The sequence below is a fragment of the Nipponia nippon genome, unplaced genomic scaffold (genome assembly GCF_047370975.1).
Source record: "Nipponia nippon isolate SJK-2023a ecotype South Korea unplaced genomic scaffold, ASM4737097v1 scaffold_14, whole genome shotgun sequence".
NCBI classification, from domain to species: Eukaryota; Metazoa; Chordata; class Aves; order Pelecaniformes; family Threskiornithidae; genus Nipponia; species Nipponia nippon.
The window spans coordinates 3,130,409-3,156,164 of record NW_028262330.1 but is presented as its reverse complement, the minus strand read 5'-3'; the positions used below and the strand labels follow the sequence as shown (position 1 = coordinate 3,156,164).

The 25,756-nt window shown below is 37.9% G+C and overlaps 1 protein-coding gene across 6 annotated transcripts in view; it reads left to right on the top strand.

The window, feature by feature from the left end:
• SPAG9 (sperm associated antigen 9) overlaps positions 1-25,756 on the top strand; it is a 65,692-nt gene that overhangs the window by 27,513 nt on the left and 12,423 nt on the right. For 4 of the 6 annotated variants that reach the window (XM_087750668.1, XM_087750666.1, XM_087750665.1 and 1 more), the window contains 19 exons: positions 4,643-4,796; positions 8,871-9,081; positions 9,605-9,704; positions 10,865-10,986; positions 14,108-14,165; positions 14,747-14,899; positions 14,990-15,041; positions 15,478-15,608; positions 16,857-16,913; positions 17,746-17,919; positions 18,619-18,748; positions 19,013-19,105; positions 19,389-19,556; positions 20,329-20,500; positions 21,616-21,843; positions 22,540-22,735; positions 23,585-23,707; positions 24,258-24,338; positions 24,844-24,911. In XM_087750668.1, the coding sequence (XP_087606794.1) occupies positions 4,643-4,796; positions 8,871-9,081; positions 9,605-9,704; positions 10,865-10,986; positions 14,108-14,165; positions 14,747-14,899; positions 14,990-15,041; positions 15,478-15,608; positions 16,857-16,913; positions 17,746-17,919; positions 18,619-18,748; positions 19,013-19,105; positions 19,389-19,556; positions 20,329-20,500; positions 21,616-21,843; positions 22,540-22,735; positions 23,585-23,707; positions 24,258-24,338; positions 24,844-24,911 (2,471 nt within the window). Of the gene's footprint in view, positions 1-375; positions 685-4,642; positions 4,797-8,870; positions 9,082-9,604; positions 9,705-10,864; positions 10,987-14,107; positions 14,166-14,746; positions 14,900-14,989; positions 15,042-15,477; positions 15,609-16,856; positions 16,914-17,745; positions 17,920-18,618; positions 18,749-19,012; positions 19,106-19,388; positions 19,557-20,328; positions 20,501-21,615; positions 21,844-22,539; positions 22,736-23,584; positions 23,708-24,257; positions 24,339-24,843; positions 24,912-25,756 lie in introns of those variants that run through there. The other 2 variants (XM_009474148.2, XM_009474146.2) reach the window with 1 other exon arrangement.

Here is a 25,756-nt window from a genome sequence, read left to right as displayed (position 1 = left end):
CAGTAGAAAGAGGCTTTTGCTGTCGTACTGCTAAAGGTTGAGATATACTTTGTACATTAGCCTTAAACAATTTCAGCTTTTTTGAGTGTTTGCGTTTGGGTAGGCAGGGAAAGCGTCAGCAGCTGTCCCAAAATAATGAGTGTCTTGCCGTGGCTTTGTGTACGGGCTGATGAAGGTGTGTGTCGTGGCACCCATTTGTTCTACGGGCTTGATGTGAATATATTATGCAGATTTGGAAGCTTTCTAGCCTATGAACTGAAGGAGGGGAGAATAACTCCAGGGCTGGCTGTGTCTCTGCGTCGCTGCATAGATGCTGCGAGGAGCCCGGCGGCGGCTCCCGGCGCGAGGGGGAGGAGAGCGGTGATGTCATTGCTCTGGAGCTGCTGCAGAAGAGTGGAAAGCTGCTGCTGATGGCATTGTTTTTGTGGCAGCGGCTGAATGACAGACTTTGCCTACAAAGATACACCCTCGGCCCCTGTGTAGCCTTCTTGGTTCCGGCGTTTCACCATGCCAGCACAGCGCCATGAATCCTGGATGCATGCTGCTATTTGTGTTTGGCTTCGTTGGCGGGGCGGTGGTCATTAATTCGGCTATCTTGGTATCTCTCTCTGTTTTGCTGCTTGTGCACTTTTCTATTTCTACTGGTGTGCCAGCTCTGACGCAGAACCTACCGAGGATACTCAGGTACTCTGACCTACTGAACCTTGGCTTCATGCGCTCTTTCTTTTTCTCTGCTTTCCATTTTCCTTTCAAACAGAAAGAGCAAGGATAAGTTAGAGATGTAAATTATGTATAAATTTCAGATTCTTTTGCAAACATAATATTTATGGACTGGGATATGGCAATATATTTTTTTATACACTCAAATTTCATTGCCTTCTATTTAAGCAAGTACAAGGTCAGTTTATGTATTTATTTTTTTTTTTTTGAAAGCTATTACACTGGTTTATTGTAACCTGCAAAAAAGCTGTGGTGATGATGTGGATAAAGCTCACGTTCAGTGCATTGTCAGGTACTTGGCTGATCTTGTGTAGCCATAAATGTGTGCAGTCTGAGGCCTTGTACTATTAAATTTCACTTTTTTTAATCAAAAGAATTATGTAAGATCAGTTAGTTGATGATCTGCTCAAAACCACAGTCATTAATTGATCACATTATTTTAAAACAATCTGATTATTGCTTGGTGGGGAAAAAAGATCTTTCATTATTTAAGCATTAGAGCTCTTAAAGCCTATTCACTATTGTTCAGCCAAATGTTATCCTCTCCTCTTTTTTCTGTACTTGTATGGCAAGCTGCCAACTGTCTGTCCCCCCTCAAGTTCTGTTTGTCCTAGTCGCCTGGAGCAGTAGCAGAGATGCATTAGAATATTGTGACCAAAAGTAATCTTGACATGTTTTAATACTGTAACTACAAATGGAAAACAGCTGGAAAAGTTTTAAAATGTAGCTCTCTGACCTGAAAACTTGACATGCTTTAATGGTGGCTGTAAATTTCATAGTAAACTTTATTTAAAAAGGGAGAAACGCTGGAAAATAGCGTTCTCTGAAAGAGCTATGTGACTTTCTCCTCAATACATGGTGCATGGAGACTTCCTCTGGTAGTACGCTTTCAACTTGGGTCTCTGAGCACAGAAGGGTTGTTCCAAAGGTTTAAAGCCAATCAATAGATAAAAGAAATACCAGTTATTAATAACTGATAATAAATGTGTATGAATGTTTAAATACAAAGAAATAAAATAAATCTAAAGTGCAACTCTCTATAGCCTGATCTAGTTAGTAAGGCTGGGCTTGTTTAAAAGGGGGAGGGAAAATCAAATCCAAAACAAATAACCCCCAACTCTAAAAAAAAAAAAAAAAAAAAAAAAAAAAGAAGCAAAATATTAAACTTAATGTCCAATAACTTCTATTAGATTTTTTTATATATATTTAAGCAGTCAGATGATTTAAGAAATAGGTTTTTTGTAATGTACTTTTGCTCCCCTGGAGAATATTTAATGGATTTGAGGGGTTTGGGGAAGCTATGCTTTTTCCTACCCCTAGTAATTTGTTCTAGGAATTACAGGAATTGAAACTCAGTTCCTTAGTCTTTTATTGATTTAAAAAAGATAAAAATATAGGATGAAGGAATCTGATTATAGAAGAATTGTTTCTATTTTTTTAACACTAGTCGGATTTTAGAACAGAGCATCTGGTTGCTTATCCTAAAGGTTCCTGTAAATGCTTCAATACATCCCTTCAGAATATTAGTTCAGGCTTTTAAAACACGTGCCTGCCTTCTGCTCGCTGTTGTATTTTCAGGTATTTCTTGGACATTGAGGGAGTAGAAGGGGTTCTTTGCTTTCCGATCAACAACCGGCGAAATACTGAAATTGCTTCAGCCTAATTGGATAATTTCTTTTAATGCAGACACGCACATAATAACCTTCATTTCCAAAATAAGCTCCCTTTTCAAACTTCATTTACTGTGTAGTCTTGCAATGCACCTGCACCGCGTTTTAGCACATCAAGGTATGCTCATTTTAAAATTTATTTAAAACTATGCCGCAAAAAAGCCAATGTCAGTTGTGAACGTTTTTGGTACCCATTTAGTTTAAATTCTCTCTTCTGAAGGCTGCAAAGAAGATACGCTTTGTGCCATATCCTGCAAGTAAGCAAATCTGCTCTGAACCGTTGCTCCGGGAGGCGTTTTCCGAAGCGCAGGGCCCTTCACAATGTGTGCTTTATCGCCGGCTTGCTTCGCCGCGGACGGGCTGCTTTTTTCCTTTTTTTCCTTTTTTTTTGTTGCTGGGCTTCTTAACCAATGAAATGGTCTCAGTCTGTCTTTTGACATAATCTAAGCTTATGTGGCGTGTCTTTTGTTCCCCACACACATTAGAGCTGTGGGAAACCTAAAGAAAAGCAGAACCCGTTACAATAGTGGGAATCGTTGGAATCAAATCCTGTTTAGTTCTGTGGCTATTTTTCCCCGAAGACTTTTCAGCACAGTTAGTTTGCAGATGCTGGAACAGTATCTGATGCTTTTTATTTTGTAACCCTGACTGATTTTGCTCTGCTTGCTTTGCTGCCTACTTTGCTCTGCTAAACTATTTCTGAATTAACAGTGTAACGTGGGATAATATTTATGAAAGGCCAAGATAGATGCAATGTGAGAATTAGTTGCAAAGACTTTGTGACAGGGAGCATCTTTGTACACCTGTGCTGGAAAGGTTCATGCCAAGTAAAATTGCTATTTGAACATGGGTTTTTTTGGTGCTGTAAAATTTACCAAAAGGAGTTTACTGCTTAATTGCTAAATACAATCCCTTCTTGACTAACTTTTCTTCTAAGTAAACAAAAAACCTCAAAAACAACCCCCAAAAAATTATAAAAATGCTTAGCTTTTCCTTTTGCTTCTCAACATTCCCTTTCATATTTTTGCGTATAACTTATATGCAGATACTAATTCTGCACAGAATTCTGCCTAGGCTATGTTTAATTTGTGAAAAGCCTTGCAAAAGAAAGTATATGTGGTTTGACTTTTTATAATGTTAAAATGCGAGATCTCCCAGATCTTAATATTTTGCCTGGATTGTCTCTGCAGGGGTACTTACAAGCCATACTTTCTCAAGAAGCATAATTTTCTGCCTTGTGCACACTTTTATCTTCTGTCTTTAGTATACTTAAAGCTGTGCTAGTTATTACAGCCCTTTTTTTTCCGTATTTCATTGTTCTGACTGAACAAATACTTTGCTTTATCTCAATTCTGTGCCTGGCTGATATTTTTCCTTTTCAGGGCTGCTGTAGCATCCTGTGAATTGCGTTCTGCACAATGTTTTTGTCTCTTGCTAGCAGGAAGAATTAATCTTTTTGTTCACTGATCACACTACTGACAGCAAGATTGACTTGGGGATTTTTTTTTTTTTTAATTAATTCAAAGCTTTGGATTTTCCAAACGTTGTTTGCTATAGAGAAGTGATAAAGGCAGCAGAGATGGTGAAGAGTTGGGATGAAGTCATTTGCCTTACTGGCACAAGCTTTTGTGCAGCGTTAGGGTGAAGTAGAGCGTTGAACTGATCTTGGTTAAAACTACGTGATTTACATTGGTAATTCCTTGACCCATTCTTTTTCAGTTATACAAATCCATGCAATTCCTGTGATCTTCAGAAGAAACATACCATAAATTTTGAGAAGAGTTGAGCTTTAAGCTGATTGTTTATACCTTTCCCAAATGCTTCAGTTAATGATTGGCTGTCGTAGAAGTTATGTGGTACTCTCTCTTGCAAAAAAAAAAAAGTGCAAATTGGTATTTTTCAGAGTGGTTGCTGAAAACTGTAATTTAATCTGAAATATGGAAACATTTTCATCTTATACTCCTGTTTGTGTTCCACTGCTGTAAAACTTGTTTACTATAGATTAGCTTTGGTGCAATCAATAACTGCTCCTAAAGCCATGAAATAGACTATTTGCAATTAAATAATGTGAAATGAGGAATTACGTGCTGTAATACAAACTGCGTATGCCATGTTGTATATTTAATAGAGCATAGTGTATGAATGTTTGAACCTATAATTTTACCACTTCCCTGTTGATTTCGGAGGTGTACAGGAAAATAAATTGTGCGACATCTGAAATGGCTGATGAAACTTGTCTCTCTTTCAAACAGAAAGGAGCGTCCGATATCACTGGGCATCTTCCCGTTACCTCCAGGAGATGCACTGCTTACGCCTGAAACTCAAAGAGAAGCGGGGGAAACGCCTGGGTCAGAGCACTGGAAATTCCACGAGCTAAGCCAGCCACGGTCCCACACGAGCCTAAAGGTGAGCAGGAGAAATTCCCATAAACAGATTATAGCTCTTTAGTGGGGAGAGAAAGGAAATGGAAGGGGAGGAGGGAAACCCCTAAATCATCTTTGTGTAAGCCAAGTATGTTGCTTACTCAAATGAGCTTTGAGAGAACTTATCCACTGGAAGACACAAAGTTTGGGTTGCGTTTTCCGAATGAGCAGTAATACAGGCTAGTTTTCCTCTTACTGACGGGAGCGGGTTTTTGCTTTCTGACTTAAGGACCCTTTCCAAAGGTCAGTCACTTGTTCTTTACACATTAGATCTGCAGCTAGTGTAAACAGGTCTGCTGGTTTAGTATCCTTTTAGAAGGAAAGCTTTGATTACTACAGAGGCAGTACTCTTAACACAGCCTCCGCCTACTCTCAGGCGTATAGCGTAGGTATACCACAGAGCTGAGAATGACCTAACTTTCCAAAATTAGCCTGTGATTATGATTTCCCTTACATGTAGCTTGGCTATAATTTCTGCAATTGTTCTGTGTTCCAACAGTGAGAGGGTGGCATAGAACAAGCTGCAGAAATGGAAAAATGGGGGAGTGGTGCTGGAGCGTGATGAATCTGGCAGTCGGGCCTAGGGTGCGCTAACGGCGCGGCGGGAGGAGGGATCTGCAGGGTGAGGAACTCCAGAACGTGTAAAGCCCTATATTTTTATGTTGATGAGTTTTTTTTTGGAAGACTATGGAAGTACTGTTATTTCTGAAAAGGCATACAGCTGAGGGGACTTTCCTCCTAAGTAAACTGAATACCTCTCAGGGGAATATTAAACTGATAAGAATTAAACTATCCAGACATAATTGGAACCCAGACTTTTTTTTTTTTTTGCCTAAAGGTCATATGGAGATAATAGGCAGTGTAAATAATGGTTAATTATAAACATATCTAAGTGACAACAGGAGTTTGGATCTAAAAATTTGTCACTTAACAAACTAACAAACTCTTGGCTAGGACCATTTTTGGATCTTCAATTTGTCCTATTCCCTTTGTCCTATGTCAAGTAAGATCAATAAATTGACAGTCTTTAGGAGAGCTGACTGAAATAGAAGTTACGATTAAGAGTACGTGAAGATGAGGTATAAAGGGAAGTCTCTAATCCCATCCTGTCCCCTCAGAAAATTATATTGGTCACTGTATATTGTCAAAACAGGCTTCTTGGTGTAGTTCTTCTAAAAATAGTGCGCTGCTAAAAGAGAATTTACAAACCAGCCCAGACTGTAATTTTTCAAACCTAGTTAGTCAGAATAAGTTCCTTGGGTCCAAAGCAGCATCTTTGCTTTTTAGCCATGAATGAATGTAAAGTACTTCTGAAGTGAACATGTTGAACAACATGACATAGTGAAGTTATAATCAGAATTTGAAACTTTTTTCTAATACTTTTGTTTCCTCTAATTACTTTTAACATCAAGTACAAGGCACAAGCAAGATTCTACTGCTTTCAGGCATCTGTCTTCCATTCATGCATGAGCATTTCATGAATGGTCAGCGTTTCCTCTAAAAGTATCACAAAGAGTAGGTGCCAGGGAGAAACCCAGACTTAAAAGACGGGGTATCCCGTAGCTTGTACAGTAGTGACATTGCTGGATATCATTGTAGGACAACATACAATTATGTACCATTCATTCTCTTCTGCTTATTTCTGCAAAGCATTGCAGATGAGCTACTTCTTCTTCAGTTTTAATTATCTAATTTCTAAACTAATTTTTTCTTTTTTCAGGAGAAGTCTTTTGGCAACATTGCCAAAGTGTCAAATTTGCTAAGTCAACACAGCACTGACTTTCAAATGCTTAGGCTTTGAGATATTTTGATGAATTCGTTGTCACTTAATGGAATTGCATTTCATTTTCATTAGTTCTAGAACAAACATTCATGATAGTTTAATCAGTATAGTTTCCAAGAGTTAGCTAAAAAAATACAGTAGATAATAAAAGTCAGAAATATAAAATAGATGGGATTATTTGAAATTCCGTTAAGGAAAGGCTCATTCTCTTCACTGTGTTCTCTTGCACTACCAAGCTGTTTTTTCTTGAGCTTTGTGTGTGGAAGTCAGCGATCAGTCTGTGCTGCATCAGTTAGTGGACGCTTTTGGAATACAAAGACGTAGAAATGTTTGAACAGAGCCAGCAGCTCTGTTGAGGTTTTATTCCCTGTTGGTGTGAACTCCGGATTCCCTTGGTAAGGGGTACCATTTGCTTCTGTGTCTGCTTGCTGAAGTATGAATCATTATCCAGCGGCTGAACTTCACCAATTCAAAAGGCAATCGGCTAAATTGTGTAGTTTTTCTTTTCTTTTTTTTTTAATGGACACAACATATCTCATAACACTTTCGTATGTTGGTTTTGTTGCCTTGTATAACTATGGGTAAATGTATGTTTTACTCCTTTAGAGGCATCTCTTAGTTGACTATATTTCTGATTAATTTTGTCAGAATATCAAATATTAATAATTGGTTATTTTGGAATGTACTAAGAAAGAATGAAAACTGGAAGTAATTGATAGGCAGGTCTTGAAAGTGCTGAATTTTGTTTCTAGGGCTTGCCAATTCCATGTAGGGATGTCACTATAGGATGCAAGCTTTACATTTATGCTGATATACATAAATGTGTGTTTTCCTCCCTGCCCCCACAAATTAAAATCTTATCTTTCCAGGAAGTTCCAAAAGTAAAAATTTAGAAATTACAATTCTTAGTAATCATACACTAAGTACAAAGGAGAGAATGTGTGTCTATATGCAGGTCTCTGTTTTTTAAATAACCTTAAAATTCAGTTTCACTTCCTTCTCGAAAAAGGATGCTGGCAGTACAATGAATTTGTGCTTCACAAAATCTAAACTTGCTTCATTCTTTACAAGTTTAGGTTTCCTGAGCGAACAGATATGTTCTCTTTAAGTGTCACAGACTTGTCTAGGAGCCTTGCTTTCACCTCGGATTCCCAAACAAAACCCTAAAAGAACTTTTTATCAAAACTTACCATCCTGCCTTCATTTTGCACATACCAGCCTCAGTGTTTCATCTCGATTTTTCCTAAGGAGAGTCTGCTAATGCTGTAAGCTAGAAAATATTGGCCTAAACAGACCAATTTGTTTTCGTATTTGCAGTGAGATCTTGTTCACTGTTATGTGCTATTTAAGTCATAGTCAAGACATCTGGATGCTGGTACGGCTCTGGTCATGAATGAGGAGTGAAATGTGAATGAAAGGAGACGAGGTCCAGAAAAGGGCCATTAGTGTTATCAGGTAGTAGCCTCTAGGTATATCAAACGCAATCTAGCCTGCCCTCGAACGCAGTCCCTGGTGCAGCTCTGTCTGAGTAATGATCATAAATCTTGATTCCAGCAGCTGGATTAATAGGCATACTCGTGGTTCTTCATACACCGTCACTGCAATGTAAAGTGTTGCCAGGAATCAGCTTCTAAGGAGGAGCTGTTTATTGATGTTCCGTAGCTGATCTGAAATCTAACTGGACAAGCAGTCACGCGGTTCCATGTCTCATTCCCAGTGTCATCCAGGGCTCACAGTTCAGACTGGAAAGTGCGTAAACACGGTTTGAGTGAAGTGCTTGCAAATACTATACTTTCATAGCCGTTAAATCCATGCTCTGCATCAGTGCTTCTAAGTTTACTTTTTAAGAAGATGTTTTAAGATATCGTGCACGTTTTGAGCAATTAAAAATTTCATAGCAGCTTTGGGAAGATTCAGCAGTTTGTTGTGCAGCTAGAAGGATTATTAATGTGCGGATGCTGCCTGTTGTCTAGAAGACCTAACAGAAAAGCACCCTAAAGTTGTGGCTATAATTATAAACTGAGATCAAACATTAGTATTAAAAATACAGACATGTTTTCTGTAGCTATAACCTCCTTAACAGAAGTGAAACTGCCATAGACTAAAGATGAATTTGGCAGTACTGCCTTATTCTTTCCATTCCTGTTTCTTTGCATATGCGTATTCTTCAGTCAAATGCAGTAATTTTGGTGTTTGTTCTTTAGTTTACATGCCAAACTCTTCTAATAATACTTGAATGTGTGTTCATTTTTTAATGGTAATGTTCAATTTTAGGATGAGCTCTCTGATGTTAGCCAAGCAGGCTCAAAATCTACTACTCCAGCATCCACAGCTGCTTCAGATGCACCTGTACTGCCTGCTGAAACTCCTCAAAAGGAAGATGTTGAAGGGCTTGCAAAGGACACAGATATGCCAAATGAGAAGCTGGACGTAAGCAAGAATATTGAAGTACAGGTAGCTCAAGAGACAAGAAACGTGTCCACTGGTGAGCTGCTTTAACTTTTTAGTATATGGTTACTGTATTTCATAACAGATTAAATATGAGGGCTATCTTACTTGTGTCTCTTACCAATATTCTGTACTCCTAAAAATATTGAGGAAAAAAAACATCTCTCACTTGTGGCACAAGTCTGTTGTTTATTGGTGGCTTTAGTCCTTATTTTTCTAGAATCAGAATTATTTATAACCTTTTCTTGTAAACGGCAGAAGTGGCACTCATCCAGACACAAAAAGTCATGAGATGAAAGACATCTGCTTGGTTTTGATTGCAGAAATAGTGGCAAATAACTACCATTGGATGACTGAAGTTAAATTCAGGAGAGACTTAGAAATTCCAGTGTCTGCAGTAGAGTATCAAAATCCATAGGTCTTCTCATTTAATTACCCTGATAAGTTTTTGAACAGAAGTCTACTAATTTGGTGATCGATTAATAACAACTACAGGTAGCTAATGTCATATGTCACAGTGATTTTTGTTTTATGGAGACATACCGCTTGCTTTTCCCTAGGTGGAAATGAAAATGAAGAAAAATCTGAAGTTCAGGCAATCATTGAGTCAACTCCAGAGTTGGATATGGATAAAGATCTCAGTGGATATAAGGGTTCCAGGTAAGTTGTGTGTTGTGATTTGAGTAGGAAGACCAATTTCAGAAGGTATCTGACTTTGGTTTTGAACTCGAGACTCATTTAGAAATCTTACCAGACTGAGATCATGCACTATATAAGGAATCTCCTACTTCTGTGACCTTACTTTCCCAAATTCCTCAGGAGTTTTGAAGTGCAACAGCAGTCCTTCATTCTGTTGCTACACCCGAATTCATCGGGGTACTTGTTCGGGGTACTTCATATTACAGCAGATTTAAGAATGCGTAAATATTCTTTCCATATTTCAAGCAAAGGGTCTATACCAAGAGGCCTTTTCTCCCTAGATCAAGGTTTCAAGGTACTATCGGTTTCCAGGCTGGGCCCTTGTGTTTTCTCCCATATCTTTAAAATCTGGATTTATGACTGACTTTGCAAATGTGACAGCATTTATTTATCAGAATCTGATGGTGGAATCCCAGTGTTGGCAGAATGCTTTTGCCTGAGTCTGCTCCTTTGCAGGCTTTTGCTTGTGAAGGATAACATTTCTTTCAAAAGCTCTAAAGCCCCATAAAAAAATAAACAAGTACTCTTTTAGTAGTGGGGGGAGTGCCTGATCATCTAGGCAAGCCCTGAACAATTTAGGGTCTAGCCACAAGTCCTTCAAATGTTATGTGTTGGTGTGTTTCATTCTTGTGATGAGATGGGAAAAATGACCTTGTATAGCGAATGTTAATGGCGAAAGACGTTCGTGTAAAAGAAGCCCCCTTCCTGGCCAGAGGAATATTTTGATCTCCACTTGGTTCTCTTGCGTTCTTGTTGTATTAAATGACTTCCAGTTTGGCTGAGCTGTCTGTTCTTTAAGCGTTTGGGCTGACTAAGTCCTGACAGGGCTGGATTTCTGTATGCCAAAGCTTGATATGCTTTAATTTATTAAAATCCTGACCAGCTCAAAATCAGCAGCTACCTCAAGTTTGGGATCTTGATGCCAAAGTAGTATTTGAAAATAGAATCTAGGACTCTAAGCCAACTGAAAGCTTCAGAAAATTTTACTTCTGTTTTTTTTTTTTTTTTTTTTGGGGGGGGGGTAACAAATGAACTACTGGTAAAAACATGGAGAAAACTTTCTTCAATGTGGGAATGTTTTCTTTCTGCTTTTTTACGTCTTGTTTTAATTCTTTGAATAGCACTCCTACCAAAGGCATAGAGAACAAAGCATTTGACCGTAATACAGAGTCCCTCTTTGAAGAGCTGTCATCTGCTGGTTCTGGCCTAATTGGAGATGTGGATGAAGGTGCAGATTTACTGGGTAAGAAAGGTTATTTAAAGAGGAATTTTCCTTGTTAGCGGAGTGCTTAATTATCCTTGCTGGATTTACTGTTAGGATTCATTTGCATTAAAATCTTTTGAGTATCATCCTAAGGTGGTTATTGGAATGCAAAATCAGAAGGTGTTTGTTCTCTCTTTCAATATGACAATCTCAGCCTTAATCTTTTGGGGCGCTTCTTCCGCTATTCCCTATTTCAGTTTTCCCTAGGTGTTCTCTGACACAAGGATTTTTATCTCGAGCAAGGATTTTTATCTTGAACTAGTTTTAGGTAGTTTAATTCAGATTGTGCCCAATCTGTAGTGGCCTGGCTTTATCACCTCTCCATGGACTTTAACTTGTAAGAGAGAATTGCAGCAGAATGCCCAGGTGGTAATTTGAGAATCAAACCATTAATTGAAAGGGGAGGAGGAACCCACATTTCTCTTCCCCCTGAGCAGTTTGCTGCTACTTGTGTGCTGACTGAACCCAATGTAAGTTTGGGGAATATGAGCTGATCGGGAGCAAAAAGGTCGTTAAAAGAAAGATCTTTCTATAAACAACAAGATATTTTTGGCCATATCGGTGTTCAGGCCTCATTTTGAAATAATGAAAGCTGGTCCTATGGAATGTGTAAAATGCAGATGCAACTCTTGTGTGTTTTAGAACTGGGTTGTATACAGAAAATCAGCAGTTTGTTTGCTTCTGTCATCTGACCTGCCAAAAATACAGATTGTTAGTAGTAGTATTTAGAGCTGTTGTGTGTGCAATCTCAATTTCTGGTTGTTCGGTGTTCCACAAGAAACTCATTTTACATCCCGTAGGTGGCATTACTCGCTAGGGGTAATGGGCCTATCTCCAGTGTGAGAGATGGTTTTCCTTTGTTGTCACTCTCTGCTGCTTTGAATCCTGCGCAGTGAGGACCACCACATCCTTGCTGGAGCATACTTCATCTGAAACTCTTGCACTCTGTTGTCACCGGGAAACCTAATGACACATTCTGCATGCAAAAATGCAGATACTGGAGGAGTATTAACATATAGCAACTTCTATCCCTTAGCTACATGATAAGTTGTTTAAAGAAATCGAATTACTGTCAGGACTTTCTGATAATAGATGCTTTGTTTTCCGTGGGCAAAAATAATATATTTTTAGTATAACGTATCAAAAGTTTGTCACTGACTTGATTACCATTTTCTGTAAAACTACTGCTAGAAACACCGGTGTGTGCAAAATGAACACAGTTCATCATAACTGCATTTGTCATGCAGAATGTGTTGGTCTAAAAGTTTTACTATATAATCATGATTTCACTTTGAGCACAACCATAGTCCAAATTACTCTGTGTTACTGAAAAGCCACATCTGCATCCAGGATAGTTGCTGTGTTTCAAGCATTTGGATCTGTTCTAAGTAAGCATTAAATTCTAGTTTGGAGTTCTGTAAAAGTAGTTAATTGGGATTCTCTAATCTGTTTTCTCTTGGGCTGCATACCCAGGGGAATATTCTGGTGTGTATGCTTCTTTTTTTAAAAAAAATTCTTTGAAATCTGTTGCTTCTACAGTTAGGCGTTCTTGGCTGCTGCTCTCATAAAATACATTCTCTGCATTTTTTCCCTGCTTGGTAACTTTTTTTTTTTTTTTTTGCCTTTGCACTCTTGGCTTTCTAGTTTTTGTTCTTGCATTATAAAGGATCCTGAAACCTGTTGGAGGTGATCCTAGGTACTTTTATCTGTGAATACTGAAAGCATTTAAAAAGCAATAGCCACTTGAATAAAACCTCTTGATGACTGTAGTATAGGGGATTTCTCCAGATATTGGTAAAGTAACAACAGCTGATCTAAGTTCCTTCACTATTAGATGTTGTTACATACTTTTAATCCAAAACCCAGAGAGAGAAATTCCGAAAGAGGGAACTTTGACTTGCGTGTCTATTTTTAGATACCTTTTTTATTGTTATCCAAGTATCCTTTAAGTCTTCTGTTACCAAAGTTGTTTAGAAGATTGTGTTCCTAGGGTATTTTAAAAGGCCTCTATCATTAAGATACCTTTTTCATTTGCTGTGTTAATCTCGAATTAGCATAATTTCTGCCATTATCAGTGTGGTAATTATTTTGCTGTGCAAGATGTAAAAGAATTATTTTCTGCCTGAAAGTCTATCTTTTTAAAATCCTGTAAATGATATTATTTTAGGCCTGCAAACAATAGGGTGAGAAATTCTTTTCCGGAAATTTAAATAATATTGAAGTAGTTACATGAAGAGTTAAGTTCACTTTTTTTCCATAGTAGCATATTAATTTGAAACTTTTGCTGAATGTTTTAGCATTTCTTCCAAGTACTGTGCTTCTAAATTATTTCACAGAAAATGAGACAGACTTCTGTTAAGTTACAGATTTTTATAAGAAGTCTGACCAACAGAAATGGTTGTGACAAACTTAACTATGTTAACATCCGTCTTTCATGTAAATCCTGCTTCTAATCACATCACATTCCACTTCAGATTTTTGGTGATGGCTTTGTTTTAATTCACTCTTACTTCATAAGTCTAAATATTTTATTGCTCTTCACTCATACTACACCTTACATGAAATGTTTCTTGTTCTTGTTTTTGCTCTACATGGAATGCATGGGCTTTAAAGACCATAATTTCTTTGGTAAGGTATCATTTGCTCTGGGGAAATCTGCAGGGCTTTTGCAGTCTGAGCTTTGTAATTCAGCATGTCTTGTGCCTATAACGGGTAACTTTTGTTTCTAACATGGTATAAGAGACAGTCGAGCATTTTAAACTTAACTTTTTGTGGACTAATACTTCCCCAGTAATGCCGTGTTTTGTTTTTGACTTAGGGGTACTGTAACCTCTTCAAAATGTATAGAATAGGCGGAGGCAGCACTAGCCTCTGGTTAGCCAGGGTTGCCCTTAGGCTTTAATTGGAGGCAGATTGGGAAGAAGGTGGAGGGGAAAGCTAATTGTAGAAGGTAGGTCCTGAAACTTCAGATAGCTCACAGTTTTTCTGACAAGTTTGTCATACTTAAAATTCAGCTGTTTTTTAGACGGTGGCAGAACATAGGTTTTCTAAAAACATCCATTTTATCTGCTAATTTCATGTGTTTGTTTCCTTTGCAAAGGAATGGGTCGTGAGGTTGAAAACCTTATTTTGGAAAACACTCAGCTGTTGGAGACAAAGTAAGTGAGAATGTGTATGTAAAAAATACTGACCTCTGTTGTTTTGTTATGTCTTTAATATCTTCATTCACAGAAAGTTGAAATTGTACAAATGTGCTTTCCGTTCTAAGAGTAGTGGTGGTATAAGTATTTTGAATTTGTAGGTATATTTGGCTAAATATATAGCTTAGTTGGTATTCTTCTAGAAATTAAGGACCTTAGAAGCAAAAGCTGCTTTTATCCTTGTAAGGCTACAAGAAATGCAGTGCTATGTCCTAATGGGATCAACTCCCTGCCTTTTCTGTTAGAAACATAGCTGTAACTGCAGAAGCTAATCCATTGGAGCACTGTTGAAGAATTCAACGTCTCAGCAAACTGTTCTGATTTATCAGTACTTTTTTTCTAATACAGAGGTGCAAATGTGTTTGAGTGTTTGAGATTTGGAGGAAGAGGGCTTGACCTGGTTTAGAAAGCTGTATTTTTTTACAGCAGCTCTATGTAAGAAATTTGTAGGTCTTCAAATTCAAGAATAAAATCAGGCTGAAGCTAAACTATGAGACCATAGTCATCCTTGTAATGGTGTATTTTAAATGTTTGTGTAGAAATGCACTGAATGTAGTGAAGAATGATTTGATAGCAAAGGTGGATGAATTGACCTGTGAGAAGGATGTACTACAAGGTGAATTAGAGGCTGTAAAACAAGCAAAACAAAAGCTTGAAGAGAAGAACAAGGAACTGGAAGAAGAGCTGAGAAAGTAAGTTTAATTCCATGGTTTTGGAAAAAAAAAGGGGAAAAAAAACCCCACTGTGGTATCTAACGTAGCTATTTTTTATTTTGTATTTAGAGCTCGTGCAGAAGCAGAGGAAGCAAGACAGAAAGCTAAAGAGGATGATGATGTAGGTGTATGTGTGTATGTGTATTTTTGTATGTATAATCCACAGTGGGACATAAGAAGCTCACATGTGTTTAGTGAGTGCTACTAAACTTTACTGCTTAATAAGTTAGTGGTAAACTTCCTCCACGTACAGAAAAGCTAGAAGCTCTAACGAGCAGAAGTGAACTTAAACTGACCATGTCTAGTTTTCTTTCTTTCCTCTCTGCCCATTATTGTGTGTCACGTTCTTTTTGAAGAACTGTTTTTTATTCAGATTGTACTACATACAAAGGATGGGAGGAGAGGAAGGTAAAATTGAGTTAGTTTTACAAAGCCCCAGATGATTTGGAATCTGGAATTGTGCCCTAAACTGACTCTTACTGGAAGGCAGAGGCTGCCTCTGCAAGGCCCTGCTGTGCTCCTTTGTTCGTCCTATGTTTGCTTTTTTGTGTGTTCAGAGTGATGTCCCCACCGCTCAGCGGAAGCGCTTTACTCGTGTTGAAATGGCCCGTGTTCTGATGGAAAGAAATCAGTATAAAGAGAGGTTGATGGAGCTTCAGGAAGCTGTCCGATGGACCGAGATGATAAGGTAAAAGGCTCTTTCAAAAAATCTTTGCTAGAGCTCCTTGGATTTTTAGCTGCAGAGTGATCTGGTCAGTAGCTTGAGGCCTTAATTGCCCTTCTGCTTGTCTCCCCACATGCCCATGAATAAGTTTGTTTTAAAGTTATGTGCATATAACTTATCAAAATGGGTTCTTGGTGAGACCTCAGTGAAGATGTGTTACTTCATATGATGTGAAATAAGCATCCCTTGAAGAAATGTGTGTATTTTGGAACGGTTACAAAACTCGGTAATCATAAATAACATTAATTTGGAGGGCAGGAAAAATTACTGTGTTTGTGTGTGCACATACCTTGAAGCAGTGGGCTCAGTTGCCAGCTGAGACATCAAAACAGGAATAACGTACAGTCTTCAGATTGAGTGTAATCCACTTGTAAGGACTTGGGTTGCTCAGGGAAAAAAACACAATTTTAAAACTGTGCAAGGTTTGTTAAATATAAGCAATAAAGACGGTGATCTGGTCTAATTTGCATCCTGAACATTGAGTTGTCTGGAAAGTATGATTTTAAAAGCCAAAGTCTTCTGCCTCAGACCTCAGCCCAGCTGGTTCTTGTCGCATCCCCTCCGAGCGTGGCCGTGTCCAGAGGTAGCAGTGCCATTTGGTGCCGCCTGCCGGTCAGGTTAACAACGGGATCTCATTTGTTTTATTGTCCTCAATACCTGTGAGCCATCTTGACCGAGTCTGAGAGGAAAAATACATATTGCCAAGCAGATGTGGCTTGCTTTTCTATAGCTATTTCTCCTGTAGAAATCCTCTCCTATCTCTGTTAATGCATCTATGGCTTCAGGACCGATCACTTTATCATTTATTTACTGATATGTTGAAGAATAAGAGGTTTTAAAATAAAAGGCAATGGTTAAAATATTAAGAAACAGGAGGCAGAATTTAAAATAATTTGCTGCTTTCTTCTAGCTGTTTCCATTGCAAAGTGTTACACAATTTGTCTCTTCTGTCTGAAAAGCCCTCACCAGTTGTGTGTGTCATGCAAATAAACGTGGATGATGTTTATGATGTAACTTCGGTTCATCTAGTGCGAATTTCAATATTGTGCTCTGACCAGAAAAGAAGTGTCAATGTGAAGAAACAATCTTTGATACTTTCAGTATGTTATCCTGGTTTTTTAAATAAGAGTTACACGCTGTTCCATTCCTTTCCTTTCCTTTCCTTTTTTTAATTAATGCTTACTCAGTAAACTTGGAATTCATTTCTTATAGAGCATCAAGAGAAAATCCAGCCATGCAAGAAAAGAAGAGATCAAGCATTTGGCAGTTGTAAGTATTGAAACGCAACTCACTGGCAAAAATAAATAAAAGACCCTAACCAATTAGCTGGCACATTTTTGTATGTTAGCTAATTATCTTTTGGCAGATGAAGATGTTTTAACTGTTCTCCTCTTGTTACCTAGCATGCCAGCTCGGTAAGACTGTTCTTGAAGACAAAATGTATCGTAAGCTGCATCACGTAGTGAATGGCTGTGCACTTTGTGAAGTTAAATGCCAAAGTGCTGTAACGTTTTTTTTTTCTAGCTGAATATGCACCAGGACTCTTGTTCTGAACATTTTTCTGGATTTTTTCAATGATGAAAAATAGAAACCTGAATAACTCGTGTGGATTGCGTTTATTTCAGCTTCCTTTTCCGCTATGAAGTACGGCTTACTGATTGTTAAATTTTCCCTTCTAACTTCAAGCTCTTTAAATCTAAAACAGTGTTATTCACAACAAGATATTTGTCAAATAATCCTTTTGATGTTGTGGTTTGCTGATAACTATCTTCTAGCTTAGAAAATGGTGGGGTTTTTAAAGTGCTCTGTGCATGAACTAATATGCTTCAAAAAACTGTCTTCCAGGTGTGATGTTCACCTCCTAATTTTGTTGGTTCCCTGTAGATCTTCATTCAATATGAAGATCCCGTTAAATTTGATAAACGAATGGGATAGGAATTTTTCTTACTGACATGAGTTTCTGTGCTTTGAGAGTGTGGCTACTGCTATGTTGGGCTCCAGTTTTCAGTCTGACTGGCTTGAGCAGGCTAGCATATGCATAGTCAAATTTGGATGTATCTTACAAATCTTAACTCTTTTTTTTTTTTTTTTCTTCTTCTAGTTTTAGCAGGCTCTTCAGTTCCTCTAGCAATACCGCTAAGAAACCAGAACCTCCTGTCAATGTTAAATATAATGCTCCAACCTCACATATTACTCCATCAGTCAAGAAAAGAAGCAGCACCTTATCTCAATTACCTAGTGACAAATCTAAAGCCTTTGAATTCCTCAGTGAAGAGTAAGTCATTTTGGTTTTATAATACTAGATATGCTCTATCAAATATTTATTCTTTTAATTCTCTGAGATAAATAGCCTTGCTGCTAACTGAACTATAATGTTCTCCTGCAGTGACTGTTGGTACATAAGAAATCAACATAGCGCAGACTGAAATGGACAGCAGTGGATGAGTGTTCTGGGTACCTGGCAGTAGTATTCGGTTTGGCAAATACCACTGCCTTTCATAGGCGTACATTTAGGCACAGGAGGCAGCACTTGGTACGCTTTCCTATGCAAGCGTTGTAGCTAAGCAATAACTGTACAGATACTTTCACTTCAAAGTCAGTAGAAAAATAGAACAACATGAGTCAGGCTAACAGGTATCTGTAATTATTTTTTTTCCTCCTGTGCTTCTTTCTTGCAATATATGCTTTTGGTTTACAACCTCTAAAGCTTCTAGTGGAGGTATCTAACCCAAGTTAATTTTCTTTAAGGATACTGACAACAGACTTTCTGGTTTTGCCTCTTTCACAGGTCTCTTAAAAATAGCACGCAGGAAGCCTGGTGTTCTGTAGGTGATGTGTGGAAAAACTAGCAATCTCTTTGGTAACCCAATGCTTCCACAGAGATCTTGTCTATTGAGTTCAATAGCAACTCCCATTACACAAAGAATTCTAAAGAGCATAAATAACAGGTTCTTTAACAACGATTCTTCCCTAGAACTGAAGCCAGTTTAGCCTCACGCAGAGAGCAGAAGAGAGAGCAGTATCGCCAAGTGAAAGCACATGTTCAGAAAGAGGATGGTAGAGTGCAAGCATTTGGCTGGAGTCTACCTCAGAAGTACAAACAGGTATTATGCCTATGTTTTTAAACCTAGTGGTAACAACTCCATGTCTTGTGAAACTTGAACAGACTATAATTTCACACCTTGTGTTTGAGTGATTCCAGCATTTTTTTGTTGAACTTCTGCAGTTAAGAGTCTTTCTAAGGAAAACCACAATGCAAAACTCCTAACTGTGTTTGACAAAGTCTGACCAACTGATTCCAAAGACTGTAAACTTCCTTTAAAGGGGAAAGCTTTTCTGCATTTTTTTTTTTTTTTTTTTTTGCCTAGGTGGCAAATGGTGGCCAGGGCGACAATAAGATGAAGAACTTGCCTGTACCTGTTTACCTGAGACCTTTAGATGAGAAGGATACATCTATGAAGGTAGGATATTTACAGCAATTATAGAGAATTGGACAACCTGTAGCTTGTATATTTTTATTTTAGACCCAGTTATTTTCTTTTTGAAATAAAGTTGCTTCTTTTTAAAGCATAGGTGAATCAGAATTTAAGCTTCAGCAGAAAGGTACATGACTTTAATCTTAATGAATTCCTTAAAATGGACTGCAGATATATAATGATTTTTATATAACTCAGCGTATTTAACAATGGGTGTGTCTCTTTTTTTAGTTTAACATTTAAGTGAAGTATTTATTTTTCTTTCAAGCTGTGGTGTGCTGTAGGGGTAAACCTGTCAGGAGGGAAAACACGAGATGGCGGGTCTGTGGTTGGTGCTAGCGTATTCTACAATGACGTGACTGGTGTGGACGCAGATGGCAACAAGCAGCAAACAGGATCTCAAAGTAGCTTAGATAGACTAGACCAAGAGCTCAAGGTAAGATCACAGTAAGGCATGTTGAATAGTTTATGTAGTTAAGCATCTTTATTGTATATCTGTAGGTTAATAATCCATTTTGTAATCAATCAGGTTTATTGGTAATGAATAGATTTTTCTTGGGTAGTCATCAACCCAAGATATTCGGGTTATTAAATCCATGTAGGAAAATACTGTGATGCTTTCCTGTGTGGTAGCTTGTTGGCAAATCTGAGGAGCAGATCAATCTTACCTCAAAATGATGCACTGCTGCCTGCTTTGTGCTGCCTGCTTTGAAAAACATGCGTGACAGAGCTGTTCATGTTCTGACTGCCATTTAAAAAAAGGGGGTTTAGGTGTCTGTTCCATTGTTTAAAAATGTTATTCTTCATGTTTTCATGAAGAAGCAACGAATGGAATTCATATTAAGGGTATAGAAACAAAGGCTTAATTTTGAAGTGCTTTGGGACATCACATTTATCTGTGGCAATACTGAGTATGGTAGCTGGCATGTAAATAGTGTTCTCATGTAGCTTTATACTTGTCTAACTGTATAATCATTTTCTATAGTTTTCTCCACAAGTATGAAATATGAGGGGTTTTTATATTCCAAATACACAGAGAACAATTAAATACATGTAATTTTACAATGGCATTAAAGATATTTAACATCACATTTATGTATATTTCCGTAGTTGATAATGGAAGAACATGCAAGATCAAAGGCAATAGTTCTATCCTTGTCTGCCTTCCTGTTGTTGTTCACTTCTGTTCTGCCTTTGTTCTCTTTCAGGACCAGCAGAAGGAGCTGAAACACCAGGAAGAATTATCCAGTCTAGTTTGGATCTGTACTAGCACACATTCTGCTACAAAAGTTATCATTATTGATGCTAATCAACCAGGAAATATTCTGGACAGTTTCATTGTTTGCAATTCTCATGTGCTTTGTATTGCTAGTGTACCAGGTAAAGACCTGTGATGGTTTAGCTCCTGCTTTTTTACCGGTATCTTATTCAGATTTTCTTAAGCGACGAAAAACCAAAGATTTGTTAAATAGTGTGATAAGATGTTACTGTAACACAGCAATAAAAAGTGTTTAGTTGGAGGGAAAACTATTGGATTTCTACTCTACTGTTCCACTCTTCAGTTGTCTCTTGACCTAAATTAACTCAGAGGTAAAGAGACGTAACCAGGAACAAGTATTTTGTCCGCTGTATTATAAATTGTGCGATAGTGCCCGTGTTTTATGGGACTGTGAACGTCACAAAGGAAAAATGTGTTGGCTTTTTAGACCTCTTCAGCCTCTTGAAGATAAGTAGCAAGTCTTGGAGCTTCCTGTAGAGGGAAACCTTGCTACGTTGAGAGTGTGTGTGGAGAGTGTACTGGGGGGAGTTTAATGGGAGGATGATGTGATCCTGGAGAGGAACTGGTTGTGCTTTTGGATTTCTCGTTTCTTGGCTTACACTCAGAGAAGTCTGTATCACTAGTTCCAGTGAAGTAGTTTTGTTTACTAAGCTAGAAGAAATTCTCTTTCCAGTGAAGCTTGAGGATTTGCTCCATTGAAACTATGTATAACTTGTAAAATCAAACCAGCATAAAATATAGTAAAATAAGATAAAAACTTCAAGAAACCAAGGAAAATATTTTAAGTCTTAAAAGTATTTGAGAGGGTTGTACGAGAGAAAAGCAGCTTTTCTTCCAGAACAAAGGATCTATTGCAGTTAAATTCCTCATAAAGATGTAGAGAGGTATCCCTGCATATATGCAGTTATGAAATCTAATTTTCATGGAAAATTTATTTGAAATAGAAATAAACTAGTTGGAAAACTCTGCCCATTGAACTATAGCATATGACATTCAGATATGCAGCATGTGTAGATACTGCTTTTGCTTTTTGAGCTTTGTGACAGCATCTTCTAATGTCTGCTGATCATGTTAAAATAAGCTTGTAGGTAGGTATGTGCATGCTAAATCTCAGTTGCTGGAGAGTTTGTTCAGTTTGAAAGCTTAGTTTGTTATTAGATAGAAAAGGGACTCCCCGTTACGCCCACAAGAAACATGTGAGTTTAATCTCTTCCAGGGGCAAGGGAAACGGACTATCCTGCAGGAGAGGAAGGGTCTCAAGAAGCAGATCCCAGTCAAGTGGACAAGTCATCTCTGTGTGGAAGCATGACTAGCAACAGCTCTGCAGAAACCGATAGCTTGCTAGGAGGAATAACAGTGGTCGGCTGTACTGCAGAGGGTATCGCAGGAGCACCTGTAGCTCATGATGCAAACGGTGCCTCACCAATAACAGATAAACAGTCAGGTATGGAGATCTATAAGTCTGACAGACGTGCACTGTGTAATTATAGCCGAAAACTTTGTGGAGGTGATATTAAACGGGTATAGACACTTGCTTCTTTCAAGTACTTTTGAGAGAACTCTTATCTTGTGCATGGTCTAAAGAGAGCTTTTAAGCTATTCAGTATTTGAAATGCAGACCTTGCTGACAGATGACTAGAGAGAATGTGGGTATATGCCTTAAATCATGTAGAGTCCTAATAAAGATTTAAGTGAGGCTGTTTACTTTATAGGCATTCTTAATATTTTCTGTCATATACCCTTCAGAGCTGTATGGTGATATGATTGTTAATGGATAGGCGGTTATTGGACTAGAACATAATTTATTTTCTTATGGCATACAATACTGTTGCCATAGTTGTGGTTTTCTAATTGACTGGATTTCACTGCTATTTTAGTTAATCACTTAAAGGGCAATCTGTGCCATCAGTCACTGGGTTGATACTTAAAGTGCGTTTGACACTCATTGATTCTCAAACTTTAATAGGTTGCACTGTTTCCAATCTGATTTTTTTCTTTTTTTGGATGAGATATAAAATGTGGACTGTGACTGGTTATTATAGCTATTCACTTAAGTTTTAAGTATCAAGTTCTGGCTGCTCTAAGCAATTGACAATTCTGTTGCAGTTGTTAGAAGTTTTTCAGATTTTTTGTTCCATAGATACTGCAACTGAAAGTAATTCAGTAGATGAGAACATTCCAACAGCAGAGGAGGCAACAGAAGCAACAGAAGTCAATGCAGGGACAGGAGAAGACACAGCTGATATCGCACAAACTGGAGTCTACACAGAGCATGTCTTTACAGATCCTCTGGGAGTGCAGAACACAACAGAGGCATCTCCAGTGTACCAGCCTAGGTACAAAGTCCTCATACCTCTTAACGTTATGTTTTTCTTTTTAAATACATTTCTGCAGGAACACAACATGGGGATGAAATGACTACTTCTTTTTCTTGTTAAGTATGTTGAGGTTTATATAAGTAGTCTCGGTACAAGACACTCTACGCTTTGCTTGCATGAAAGGGTCACCTATGTACAAAGAGTCTTTTGTCTGTGAACTCGTATCCCTTGAGTACAGACACCTCCAGGATGGAGTAGTGAGCGTCTACCAGTTTGTCACTAAGTCCTCTCACAGACTTAATGTGAATGGGGCCGATCTAGAGATGCCCGTTTAAATTCCCTGTTTTGATGACAAAATAAATAAGAATTACAGTCCTTTCTTCCAATCAACTGGGTGTTCAAATGTACGTTTCTTTTCTCAGAATAGTCAATCTGTGAGTAGTTACAGGAGTGGAGAAGAAGCTTGAAAGTAATTGGTATTTCAGATCTAATCTTCAGGAATCTTCACTCTCCACGTACAGGCGCAAAAGTATCATACAGCTTTTTTATAAGTGTTTCTCTTAACATGTGCCTCTGATGTTGCGACTCACTTCTGCCCTTCCCCAGAGATATCAGCAATACTGACAGGCTTGAATGGAACCTAAATTTCCTTGTATAAGTAAATGGCCACTTGAAGAAATTGTTTGTTATTGAGGTTTTCATCTGTATTGTTGTACTTCCATGCACAGTTACTGTTTTTTTAAATACCTTATGTACTTCAAAAGCCAGTGTAGAAACTAGCAGCAATGAAGTAAATACCTAGGTTATAATCTGAGTAACCTGTGCACTTTATTCAATGTATTTTAACTGGTTGTGTTTTCTTTCTAGTACTGAGTCAGAGTTATATAAAGACGTTGCAGTTTTGCCAAATGAGCAAGATCTAGTGAGAGAAGAAGCACAGAAAATGAGTAGCCTTTTGCCGACAATGTGGCTTGGAGCACAGAATGGATGGTAAGAAAATGCTAATCTTGTTAAATTTATTTGGAAAAATTATTTTAAACTTGCTTCTTGTGCCTACAGGCCTGATAACTGTCTCAAGTCAAGATTAAGTGCAAGACGACCTCAAGAGAGCCTACACTTTGTACACTTTGCTACATTTAGGCATTATAGAATTCAGAGAAAGTATTGTCGGTGATTAGCAAGCTGTTTTTGGTGAATAACGCTTTTATCTGCAGACAAGTTCTGGGTTATTTCTGTAGTCAAAGAAATTGTTATGGTCTGATAATTCCATTACTTTCAATATTTTATTACACTAGGAAAATATATTGCCCTTCTTACTGCAGATGTATCTGCAAAGGAGTTGGTAATGTTTCAGGCCTCTGAAAAACCGTTCTGCTTGCTCGTGTAGTTCGTCCTTTCAGTCCATACGTAGTTTTCAGTGGAAGATGAAAACTTATTTTCCCTTTGATTGTGGATTTCAATTATAGGGGTTTTGCTTGGGTTTTTCCTGTCTGGTAGACCTTTCCTAGTGCTTTTAATCCCTCCTGATTTGTCTTTGCAGCCTGTATGTTCATTCGTCAGTGGCCCAGTGGAGGAAATGTGTTCATGCCATTAAACTTAAAGATTCTATTCTCAGTATTGTGTAAGTCCTAAAAGAATGTCATGTAAATCATAATGAACTTTTGTTAAAATACTTGCAAAGTACTTTTATATTTCCTCCTCAGATATTGGGAATGTCAGTTGCCATAAATGCATGCGTATTCTTTGAGGGGCAGTGGAAAACGTTTGGGGAGTAAGGAAAATAAAAGGAATCTTGTATCTGTTGGAAATATTATAGCTCAGGTGATGAGCTGTAGCTGTATACTTGGTATTCTTGGTAGCTGTATACTCAAAACAGTTGTAGGTTGTTATCCTTGATGTTTTCTTCAGGCATTGTAGCTAGATATATTTTAAGCTTTCCGAACTGGATTTTGATGCCTTGTTATTGTCCCTTCTCTTGAGCTATATTGTAGAAATCAAAACACTATGGCTAATGTGAATATAAAAAAAGTATGCTGAAATACAAAATGTTTATACCTTACTTTAAACTTGCGGTTTGAGAAGTGCAGTCTAACGGTGTATATTCTTGTGCCTCTTTTTTTCCCCAGACATGTAAAAGGAATAGTATTAGTTGCACTAGCTGATGGAACACTAGCAATATTTCACCGAGGAGTTGGTAAGCATTCCATTAGATCGTGAAACCAGTGAAGTCGTAACAGTATTTAGGAAAGAAACGTGCCATTTATAAATAGTGTTTTCAAAATGTATTCCCCAATGGCCTTTTTGCAGGTTGTCTCGAGAAGTCTTTCTAGTATTTCAGTTGCAGTTTCGAGTACCATTTTTGCACTGTCCTGGTGCATTCCCGGAATTTTTTCTTACTCTGAGAGGAAGAATGGAATATATCTGAGCTAAATAGTAAAAAGCCAGATGATAGTCTGCTTTGGTGGTTATCTGTGTTGCTTTTTTGATCATGCTCAATAGTCATGTCTTCTGTTTTGTTATTAGTGTTAATAATAGTCTGTGGCCCAGTCCTTCAATGAGAATTTTGTAAGCATCCCTTCAGAATTTCTGCCCAAACCACTCCTGGACAAGCTCTATTCTTCAGCCTCCAGGATAAGGACCTGGAGGGGAAGGTCTTACTATAAGTAACTGGAATTTACCTGTTGCCTTGTTTACACAGACTCCCTATTCATTTGTTCTTTTCCTTGTGGATTTTAAATCTCTGTGCTCAGCATTTAGAAGAATTAAAGAGGCTGCACAGCACTAATGCAAATATTGGAAAAGTTGCATCTGGGATGAAGTGTTTGTGTTTTTAGTGTTTTGTTTGTTTTTTAACTCAGACTCTAGTGGCTTACAATCCTTGAGGATCTCGAGTAAATGCTAGTGATGACTTGTGGCTTAGCTCAGTCTACAGAAGAATTTTACTTGGTGCTGAATGACCAAATTTAGTATGCTTTTAGTAGATTTCAGGTGCCTTCCTTAAGATCTTGCAGCATATTTAAAAAAAATCTGGATGCACTG